The sequence below is a fragment of the Ostrinia furnacalis genome, unplaced genomic scaffold (genome assembly GCF_004193835.3).
Source record: "Ostrinia furnacalis isolate ACB-3 unplaced genomic scaffold, ASM419383v2 OfSCF2054, whole genome shotgun sequence".
NCBI classification, from domain to species: domain Eukaryota; kingdom Metazoa; phylum Arthropoda; class Insecta; order Lepidoptera; family Crambidae; genus Ostrinia; species Ostrinia furnacalis.
In genome coordinates this window covers 1,196,344-1,208,627 of record NW_021132293.1, presented here as the reverse complement: position 1 = coordinate 1,208,627, position 12,284 = coordinate 1,196,344, and the positions used below count along the sequence as shown (strand labels likewise).

The following is a 12,284-nucleotide window of genomic DNA, read 5'->3' as shown; positions in this document are numbered from 1 at the left end:
TAACAGGTTTGATATATGACTGTATTGTTTGATAGATTTTAATGAACTGACATCGATCACAATGGTGTAGTGGTTTTTACTATGAGCAGAAAACAAAAGGTTACGGTTAAAAAAACACCAGGTATTTCATTTAATCATTTATTCATTACATTATAATCAAAATATAATAATTCTTAAAATTAAATAACCAATTACAATATCATTTAGTTACAATATCTATTAATATAGGAAATTTATTTATGAAACAGGTTATTATTCCATTAACAACCTTAATTTATTCATACAATTACTTTCTCACATCGTTACTAATCCATAAGTATTGAATCACAATGACCCCACGGTATGCTATGAATCTGNATTAAATAGTTTTTTTTATAATTCAACTAGTTATTACTTTCATAGAGATTCTGATAATAATACTTAAATTTCGATTGGCATAGGAATAATGAAGTCATAAAGGGCTCTAAACAAAACACCCATAATCAAAAAGAACAGTCAGTGCCAAGTGTAACATAAGTACCCGCGCATATGGTAAGACTAATTCACTGCCCTAGTTGGGGTGAAGTAAAATAAAAACCAAATTAGGGGAAGATGATGCAACACACCCCTTCGATTTTTGATAAATTCCATTATACCCATATGACGCATTAGCTGATGTATGTTGCTGATCAGTTATTTATGAACTGAATTTGCAAACATTATTTTTAGATAGCATCTGAAGGATTACGTTTTTACATCTCATGTCAATATTAATAATGTGGTGCACGTAAGGTATGAAAAATATGTAAAGTGTCATGTAGAACTCAACGTAACTTAAAATGGTCATATCTTAACATCAAATTTTAACATTGTTAGCAAATAAGATTTACTCGCACTTAATATCACTAAATAATAAATACTATGACTACTAGGAATCGCGCGCGCGGCGCTCGGAGCCGTAACACGTATACTAGACCCGCTGCGTAAAAAAAAATCGTTTGAGTGGTAAAAATTATAAAATAATGGACAAAGTTTATACCCAAGTGAAGCTCGTAAACTAAGCTACAGTTTGGTGAAAACAGTGCAGTTATAACTATACGCATTCGTGAGCAGTAATCAAAAACATTTCAAAATAAAATTAACGGACACAACACAACAGTGCACTACAGTGGACGAGCGACGTGAATCATCATCATCGCGTCGACGAACGAGTGCCCGAGCGCAATACGAATCACCGGGGTCATCGACCTCTGTTGAACACTGCTACAGACACAAACTTTCGACCATATCTGTCAAGCTACGTTGGCGCAATCGGTACGAGCTGAGTTCTACCCCGCTCAGAATCAGAGAGCCGTGGTTCGAATCCGAGAGGCAATCTTATTTTTGCTTTTTATTTTTTCTTTTGCTGCGTGACTACTGTTCAAAATCTCTGTACCGAAACAGAGGGGCAAAATTCACAACCATAAATGCCATAAATGTGGGAAAAATTGCGATGCACGAGATACAGTTCAATGTGTTAAGTGTAATAATCGATACGAGTTTGATTGCGTTGGCCTATCGGAGAAACTGTATCGTATCATGGACAAAGGTTGGAAATGTACTACCTGTTCCCAAAAACAGAGTAAAGCCAAGACTTCCAATTCAGGCCCCACAAATATAACATTAAGGAAACGCCAAGAGATGGTAAAAACGTCTAAAACCATCAACTCGCCACAAACATCAGAGACACCCGAAAGAGCAACACGTTTAACATCCCCCTCTATATCACCGGTATGTGAATTGGACGACTATGTTGACTCCCATATTATAACAAGAGATATAGAATCGGATGAATCTTACATAGGCACAGAGCGAATGTCAAAGAGTGTAGAACACACATTGCCCAATAATACTTTGACCGAATATGAATTGAGAGAAGAGAATGAGCAATTAAAAATAAATCTCATTTCTACTGAGTCTGAGTTAGAAAACAAAATACTCGAAAACAATGACCTGAATAAATGCATAATAAAGCTGACAAAAGAACTCAATCTATTACGGAGTCTTTGTCTAGCTCCCTGCCCAGTGCCAAAGCAACCTACTATGCAGATATCCCGTTTTTACACGCCTCAAAAGTCGCACATTGCTTCGGAAAGGAAGACCGCTGACAACACCCACGACTTCAGCTATCTTCAAAGAAAAATCACGGCACTTAAACAATCACTTTTAAATGCCCAAACCGAAATAGACAATCTTAACGTACAGATTAGTAATCTTAAACAAAAATTAAATATGGGAAGTACAATCAACGGCCAAATAATGGAAAGAAATGTATCGGCAAATAGCCCTAGCAGTATACAACACCAACATGAAGAATCATCCCATAAACAAACGAAAAAACCGCATACCATTTATATTGTAGGCGATGAACAACTAAGAGGTTTATCTACTGCTATATTGAGTTCCAGAATGGGAAAATGGAACGACAAATATACTACTTCTGCGACTATTCTAACTGATGCTTCAAGTTCTGAAATGTTACAGTGCTGTCAAAGTCTATCAAAACAATTGACTAAAGACGATATAGTTATTTTAGGGTTTGGTACTCATGACAATTGTATTCATAAATTTCACTCTAATTTGTGTATTGCTATTGATATGCTTTCTAAATCCACTATTTACATTGTTCCTATACTTAGAAATGCATACTTTAATGAGATTCAATTATTTAATTGCATGAAATTGTGGATAAAACACTTTGAAAAATGTACTCTAGTTGACATTAATGATTTGACCTCATATTCTGACTATAATTTCTAAAGACTTATTTGTAATAAAATTAATGTAATTATTGATTATTGTGAATATAAAAACCAATTTTTGACATGTAAAAATCTACGTAAATTAATGAAAAATAATTTAAAACAAGATTATGTCACACGCACCGACAAATTACCAAAGAGAGGCACGATCCCTTTCTATTTTAAGGTTCTGAACAATTCAGTTAACAGTAATAATGACCAATTACTATTAAATTCTGTAGTAGTTGATGTACCAACCGATACTAATGGTAGTAAAATGTTTTTTCGAGACTAAAGACTCTAACTTTGTAATCTTGCATCAAAACATTGCTAGTATTTTATCAAAAAAAGAAATATTAGACCTTATCATTTTGGATTTAATTGAAGAAAATAGGGAACCTGATATTGTATGTCTAACAGAAACTTTTCTAGAGTCGGGTCAAGAGAATTATGTAAGACTTGACAATTATCAAATGGTATCTTCCTTTTGTAGAAATAAAAAGCGAGGTGGTACATGCATATTAGCAAAAAAGGGCATCGCTTGTAGAGCCTTATTATGTATCAAAAAATATGCCACCCAAAAAACTTTTGAATGTAGTGGTATCGAGCTCTTAGGAAATAATTTGATTATCATTTGTTTGTATAGAATACCAATGTCGGATCCAAATGTTTTCTTGACAAATCTTGACAATTTATTAAATGACATATTCCACAAATTTAAATATAAAATTAAAATTGTCTTAGCTGGTGACTTAAATATTAACACACTAAATAAGAACAAAATTACAGAGAATCTGCAGGACTTGCTTCAGAATTACAATTTAACACAGCATATCACAGTACCGACTCGTAAGAAGTCATGTATTGACCATTTAATTAGTAACATAGATGACGCCTCTCCCGAAGTTTTACCACTTCATATTTCCGATCATGAAACTGCACAGTTACTGAGTTTCCCCATAAAAAATAAATACAAAGGACCCCTATCGTATTCCTTTTTTAGGCGTGACTATAGTCGTGAAAATATGTATAAATTTAAAAAACACCTAAAAAGCATTACATGGACAGAAATTTATTTGTTTCTTGAGATCTCGTTCCATTGTAAAGGATTCTACTCTGTTCAACTAATCAAATTAAACTGATGGCTTTGTGACATAGCAGCTATTTAAAAGGTTTAGTCTACTAGTATGAATGTATCGAACTTCATTCTGTAACAGCCTTTATTTCGTTCACAATCTTTATTTATAACAACATAATTGAAAGGTTTACTCCATACGGTTGAGCACATTTCACGGAACTGAGACCATGTCATATCAGACCCTACATGTTCATCATAAATGTGTCTCAGATTTATTTCGTCTTGCTTAAACAATATGATCAGGTTTGCATTATCTCTTACTAGTTGCTTAGGTATCTTAGTATAAGTTTGATTAATATAAAAACAGTCAATGTTCTTATGTCGACCCATAGCGAAATAATCACGTATGTTGTTCTGATTTTCACAAGCTACGTCGTCAAATATTATAATTGAGTTAGGTGAAGCTTCGTGTGGACTCAAAATTTCACTATTATTATTATACGTGTAATAAGATGTGCCTGATACCTTCTGCAATACTTTTTCTAAAAATAAGTATTTAGGTTGATATAAAGACTTTGAATATACATAAAGGTTACGGAAACGTGGTCCATTCTGGTGTAACAATAAACTGATAACTAAGTTAGTTTTTCCACAATTCGATGGACCACAGACAATACTACGTATAGTGTTTGGTAGTAAGTTTCCATGACGTTTAACCTCGTTTTTTGATGTAGGATCGATACATTCTAATTTAAGTGATTCTTTTTGTTTAAGAAATTTCATAACAGGTTTGATATATGACTGTATTGTTTGATAGATTTTAATGAACTGACATCGATCACAATGGTGTAGTGGTTTTTACTATGAGCAGAAAACAAAAGGTTACGGTTAAAAAAACACCAGGTATTTCATTTAATCATTTATTCATTACATTATAATCAAAATATAATAATTCTTAAAATTAAATAACCAATTACAATATCATTTAGTTACAATATCTATTAATATAGGAAATTTATTTATGAAACAGGTTATTATTCCATTAACAACCTTAATTTATTCATACAATTACTTTCTCACATCGTTACTAATCCATAAGTATTGAATCACAATGACCCCACGGTATGCTATGAATCTGATCTTGTAATACTTGAACTTTGTCATCATTTCCCTCTAAAACTTGTTTATCTACTTGTTGAGAATATAAAACATGCTTGATTGATTTTATCATATTCATTTTACTTCTGAGTACTTCATTTTTTAATAAAACATTATTATAATCTTTCAATTCAAGATTTTTAGTTACTGACTTAGACACACCTTTCGCTTTTTTTATCTGAGTTTTAACGCTATTTATAAAATATAACTTTGCACGTAAACCAGTAAATTCTGTAATCAAGTCGTCACCCATTTCATGTTTCCATAATCCGGGTATTTTTGGGTTAACTTGTGGTATGTGAAAAGGGTTATCGATTTCAAAATTGCTAGTATCATACATTTGAATATCATTATGCATCTCATGATAAAAATCGTCTGTGTATATTAAATATAATAAGCTATCAGTATCAGTATAGCATAGGTTAGCATTTTTACCGTATTTATTTTTTATATAATTATAGTGAAACTGATATAAATGCTGCTTTGCATATTCTAAAACTGTAAACCCGATATAAATTGGTCTGTCTAAAACAACCTTTTCATGATTTAACTCTATAGCAACAAAATTTTCTGAAAATATTGTTATACTCTTTAAGTTTGGTTTAATTATCAAATTTTCAGCACCAAGCTGTTTATTAGTTTTATTATCATGATCCCTCCATTTTGAAATTAATTTAACATTCGTTTGTTTGCGTTTATTTTCAATCGNTTAATTGCAAATAAATGATTATGATTATGATTATTATGATTATCGTTTTTCCGAATATTGAATTATTTAATAATTTGAAAAAATCTTTTTCAAAAGCTGTTTTCGAATGTTGTCGAAGACTGGTATTGAGATCAATGTATTTTTTTAAAAAGCAATCCTGTCTAAAACTTAGAATACGATGAACTTTTTCTAAAATCAAACCATTCTTTAAACATTCTTTAAGATGAATATAATGAACATATTTCTTTTTGTTATAAAGGTTTGCAATCAATTTTTTTGATTTACCATACGGGGGTATAATTTTTTCAACAGCAAATGGTAAATCTTTATGTGTATTATGTAAATAATCTGGATACATTAAGTCTACTTCAAGAATATAACCGTAATCAGCATCATCTGGGATGACTGGCATCATGATGACTGGCATCATCAATTTTTTTAATTTCACTCTTTGATTCTGAATCCTGAATCTGAACTGTGAAATGGGGAGTTTTTTCATCATCGCATAACCATATAAATTATTACAGTCGAGGTATATCAAATAACTGCTTGGTTCTGAATCATTATAATGTGGTAAGTATTTATTATTCGCTTTAGCGTGACGTAATGAGCACTGCGCTAGTCCACCACGGATACCTTTTTCTAACAATTCATAAATTTCTAATTCGCTTATCAGCTCAAGTTCAACGCCTGTGTATAATAACATCGCATCCCAACTTAGGCTCGGTGAGGTTACATAATATGCTGGATCTAATTTGTAATAATGCAAACTCGTTTTTCTAAATTTTTCGAATACATCGCAAAGTAAAAGCACATCGCATTTTAAATATAAATCTGTATATTCAGCAAGGGATTTGATATCGAAAAGGACAATGTTCGTTCTCCATACATTGTTCNAAATGGGGTGTTTTTTCATCATCGCATAACCATATAAATTATTACTAAGTTCCTCTCGCAATGTATTATAGAAATCACATTTTGAAGGTAGTTGAGTTTCTCGAAATTTCAACCAAGAGTTCATGTAATCGTAAGGATAAATACCCTTTTTTCTTAACAAATTAAACTTTTTTTTATCAGGAAACTCTTTAGATAAATGTAAAAAATCATTATCTGATAAATTTTTACTCAATATGTCTAGGCTAGAACTAAGAAATTGATATGAATCAATGAATTTTATCTGAATAGGATTTTTATAGTCTTCAGTTTTAATCACTTTCGTGAAAGATAAATATTTTTCTTTTGTTTTCGGTATTACATTGATGTGACCTTCATATTTTGCTAACTCTTCAATAAATAAATGTGAATCATATCCAGATAAATTATGAAACACTACAGGAATGAATGAACAAACTCTATGCATCAAATTACAATGAGAATGCGCCGCTCCTCTGTACTCAGAAGTAATATGATCATGATCTCGGACTTTATCATTCACTAATAATTGTTTACATATATGACATAGAATGGCGTTTTTATAATTTGATTCCTGTTCTAATGTTAAAGGGGTCATTAACTTTTTATCACTTAAAATTTTATGTATACGTTTAGCATCTGTTAATAAACACTTAACAAACATTTCAACACAGTCTGCTCCTGTATAAGACACATATTTATTTAATTTATCATCATGTGAACAACAAATATAATATGCGAAGCATGATGGCTGGTGAATATTTAGTTTCTGAGTGTTTAAAGTGTCACTTTCATCACATTTAATTAATAAGCACTCAAAGTCGGCATAAATAATAAAGTTGATTTTCTGCTGTCTCTCAAAATTTTTAAATGTTAACAAAGTGTTCTTTTCAGGTAAAATTGACAAAATGTGTGAACAATTATGAGTATTATATTTTTTTTCACTGCAAAAAAATTGTAAACACATATCACATAAATGAACTTTACCTTTGTAACGAGTGAATTGAGGTCGTACTAAACGTGTCAAGTTCTTTATTAAGCAATAGTGAGCTGTCGTTTTGTTTTCTATGTACAGTAAATTGAAATGATTCTTCTTTCTATATTTTGAAACATAAAGAGGTCCAGTTATAGTACTCTTTCGTAAGCCGTATATGTTAAAGCTTATGTTAGGATTGTTTTTTTCAAAATGTTTAATATCTTCATGTGAAGGAGGAAATGATATTCCATCAATATTTAAAACATCGGAAAAGTGTGGATATGAACTAGTTTTGCAAACATTATTCATAGCAGGGTACAGTCCAGCCATTATACTCCATAGAAAACAGTAATCATCATTATTTTTTATATTTATACAACTCTTTGAATTTTTTATGGCTATGGGTAGGTCTATATATGTTCCACCTCTCATAGGAGAATATTTATTTATATTAATTTCGATATGACTAAACGAAACAAAGGTCCACCCAGATTGACAATGTTGAAATTCGGTTAACTTTTCATTAAATGTATTCATCATATTCGTTATTAACTTTTTCAAATCAGTATTCTTATATACAATCATATATTTTGTATTAAACGACTTTAATTGTGTTTCATCAGATTTTGGCAACATAAAATAGGCAAACAATTCAAAATTTAGTTTAATGCAGTCATGTTTATTTAAAGATAAATTGATCAAATCTATTAATTGTTCTTGGTTGTCATTTATCACCGCCTCTAAGCCGAGGTACTCGACTTGCTGATCGACATTTAATCTGTATGTAACAATTCTGTTTCTGAATGCAGTTGCAACAATGTTAATATTTTCAATCTGTGTATTCAATAAAGAATTAGCTTTATGTATATTCGTTTTCATATGATATGGATATTGTCTTTTCAGTACTAGAACTTTGCATTTGTCACAGTATATAGAATTTTGAGCTCTTGCTGTTTCGTAAGGGTGTGCAACAGTAACTGTGAAAAGAAAAAAATAAATAATAATACTAATATTTATTGAAGACACTTATTCTGTAAATTAAAATAACAGTGAACAAAGATTACAATATCTGTTACATAACTTATTCGGTTACATTATAGTAGGTAAATAGCATAGTTATTTAGGTGAGTATATAATAATAGTGTAAGTAGGTAATATTATAACGTATTAAATAATACTTTCGTATGACCCAAGCAATGAGACTGGACAATTCCTAAAGTCCTTTTTTATTAGATTTACGAACTCCTTTAAAGTATGCCATGAATCTTTATGTTCATCAAGTTTCATTTTAATAGTTGTGATGGCGTATCGCCATCTATTAATTGGCGCTATTTTCTGTACCTCCTCCGTGTTATATATCTTTAATTCCACATAATACTTTCCCTCCTTTGTCTCACTTATTTGTTTAGAGAACCCTCTTGATTCTCTTCTTGTAAAAGAAGAAAGTAGAGGTGGTATATTACCGCTTTTGCTGGATGTAGACGGTTTCACCCGATGTTCCTCATCGCTGTCTTCACCGAATAGATCGTTCGCTGTAAGTCGAGGTGGTGGAGTGTACGGTGTGATGGATGTCTTCGTTTTTTTCACCTTCGGCTCTTCTCTCGGTTTGCTTGAGCTTCTGCGCTTATTAGACTTCTTTTCCACAGGTTTTGACTCAACTTCAGAGTCGTCACTGGAGAGGAATAGATCCTTCGTCAACAATTTCGACCTGTAAACAATAAAAAAACAGTTTAATACGAATATAAGAGAATATTCATTGAATACAGAAAATGAACAAAAACAATAAATAGATAGTATGAGCGGAATAGAGGACATGAATGGAATTCAGAAAATTAATTAAAACAATAAAAAAGAATACAGAACATGAATCGAATAAAGAAATTTAATTAAGACATAGTCTTAGAATAGAGAAAACGATTAAAGATAATAAACAGAATAGATAGCATGAATTGAATATACAAAATGAATGAAGACATGAATAGATCAGAATAGAAAACATGAATAGATCAGAACGTATGTTCCGTCTAGGAATCGAACCTAAGAGTCGTGTAGTAGCCTTAAAAAGTATATTCTATTCAGTAAGTAAAATAACAATCTAGTTACAGAGTAGATAATAGGTAATAGTTGGTACTTACATTTTTATTATTGAGAAAACCTTTAGGTTCTTCTGAGGCTGGCTGGCACTAGGGATCTTCAAATGACTGGCTTCCCGTAGGATAACAATCGATCTGTGTGATTTTCGCTCAACACTAGAGCTATTTAAATAAAAGATTTGTGACGTGGATCCCTTCCTTATTAGTTAAGTTCGTATGTTAAAAAGTAGCAATCTGCAGTTTTCTAAATATGTAAAGTGATGATAAGTGAAAAATATCTAAACAATGCTTATACCCTATGTTTACTTGGTTACATTATTAATTTATTAACCTTCTCCTTTATGTAAGTATATTGGTAAACTAGCTATCGTCACACGGTTTCGATCGTGATTATAATAGGGTAACAACGTGTGTTAGTCCAGATCATAGTCTATCTATGTATATAAAAACATACAAATCCATCCAACGATTGCTGCATGATTGTGCCTAACAACTTGACATAAACATACAAACTTTCGTATTTATAATATCACTATAGATAATATTTTATGCATGTGGTTTAGCATAATTAACAGACAGAGTTACTCTGTCTGTTAATTATGCTAAACCACTAAACCGATTTTGATGAAATTTGGTACAGAGATAGATGGAATAGAGCTTATATCTATATTATATGCGAGGCCGAAGGCCGAGCTCCGAATGCGAGGCCGCAGGCCGAGTGCCGCGTAGGGCGAAGCCCGGAGCGGCCAGCATCGCAGATCTAGATTTTGTAGCCCGCGTAGCGGGCGACCAAAGCTAGTCTATCTATCTATCTATCTATCTATTTTCTATCTATCTATCTATCTATCTATATTATATAAAGCTCGATTACCACTCACTGACTGACTCACTGACTGATCAGGGGTATTTTTGGGGTATTTAGAGGGGAGAGGGGTAAAATTGTTCGTGTTTGTTTTAAACTAGATTTTTTGACACCCAGGTTTTTTAGATTTTTTGAACCAAAAAACAATATGGCGGAACTTTTTGAAACAGCAACTTTTTTGTTTTTGGTCCTGAATTTTTTCTTTTTTGGTGGTTTGTTGAGGTTGCGNTTGCTGCAGGATTGTGCCTAACAACTTGACATAAACATACAAACTTTCGTATTTATAATATCACTATAGATAATATTTTATGCATAAGTAACTCTGTCTGTTAATTATGCTAAACCACTAAACCGATTTTGATGAAATTCGGTACAGAGATAGATGGAATAGAGCTTATATTGTTATTATAAAACTGTTAAGTTTTATCTGAATCCGTTCAGTTATTTTTATAAAAGAGTAACAAAACTTTTATACATACATAGTTTCGTATTTACGTATGTTTGTAGGATACGGAAGTATGTTCAACATGTAAACTAAAAATTAGTTTTTAATATACCAGGCAAAGTCGTAGTCATTAGTTAGTATCATGATCAAACATTAATGGACTAGCAACTGAACAGACGTCAGCGTACGTATTTGGACAGCACCAAATACAGAAAAGCTCTACATAGCACTAAACTACTAACGTAATATTCTTTATAGAAAAGTGTAAAGTTAGGTCTATTATTAAAAACTGCTTATAACGTAATATAGACCAATTACCTCAGGTGTTTAAACTATTTCGTAAGCACTCTTTTTAATATAAAGGAAGGGTTCTGAGATGTGGAATTAATTAGTATTTTTTAGTACCTAAAGCATAACGAACGAATAATTGCTAGCAATAATGGCGGTAAGTTATAAAATATTTATTTACAAATGTTTTTTTTTACACTTGTAAAAAATGTCTAATCATATTACTTATTTGTTTCAGCACGAAAATTGGTCTTATTCACCATCATATACACCGCTCTCACCACCAGCATCTGGAAGGATGAGTCCTACGAGTGTGCAAAGAATAATAAACAATATGGAAAATGAAAATCAACGATATGGTGATATCATCATTAACCAACAGAAGAAATTGTATTCGAGCATTCGGACGGTATCGCATGGAGCAAAAGTGATTCGAATAGAAATTTACGATGCGGAACAGTTTGAAAACTCTACCAAATCTGTGTGTCAGTGTAATGCAGAAATTTGTGCTCAACACGTTGTGGAAAACGTGTTTAATGATAACATTTATACTCGAGTTAAAGATATTATCAAAAGTATAGGAACTATTTTTATGTCTCAACCTTTTTAATTTTTTTCTAGTATATAACATGTTTTTTTATGAATGTATGTAATTTAATAAATAATAAGAATGAATGTAATGTAATTTAATAAACAGTTAATTAGAAAAGGTGATTTTATTTTATGATAATGCAATGCAGTAGATAATTCGTATAGAATACCATTGAATAGGAATAAAACTTCAACCCATCGTTCAAACTTTACATTCTTAGAGTCGATGCGGAATGTAGATCAAATAACGAAATGATGATAGTGAAATTGAATGCAAGCTTGTCAAACTCTCGATTCGAGTATACATTATAGAGATTTTTATTGTATGATCTAGATGATATAAGTAATAGTCTAGATAATCTAGTATCTAGGTCTGATCATAAAATATACGATGTTGAAAAGATGAAGATTAG

At 31.5% G+C, this 12,284-nt stretch overlaps 2 protein-coding genes across 2 annotated transcripts; one reads left to right on the top strand and one right to left on the bottom strand.

The window, feature by feature from the left end:
- Positions 1–8,645: 8,645 nt before the first annotated feature.
- On the bottom strand, positions 8,646–10,040 carry LOC114354564 (uncharacterized). Its single transcript, XM_028306993.1, has 2 exons — positions 9,728–10,040; positions 8,646–9,300 (listed from the first exon to the last, which is right to left on the bottom strand). Coding segments are annotated over exons 1-2 (543 nt in total). The 5' UTR covers positions 9,730–10,040; the 3' UTR covers positions 8,646–8,759.
- Positions 10,041–10,984: 944 nt separating this feature from the next.
- On the top strand, positions 10,985–11,890 carry LOC114354537 (uncharacterized). Its single transcript, XM_028306960.1, has 2 exons — positions 10,985–11,437; positions 11,519–11,890. The coding sequence occupies exons 1-2, from the start codon at positions 11,432–11,434 to the stop codon at positions 11,888–11,890; spliced, it is 378 nt and encodes a 125-aa protein (XP_028162761.1). The 5' UTR covers positions 10,985–11,431.
- Positions 11,891–12,284: the final 394 nt, after the last annotated feature.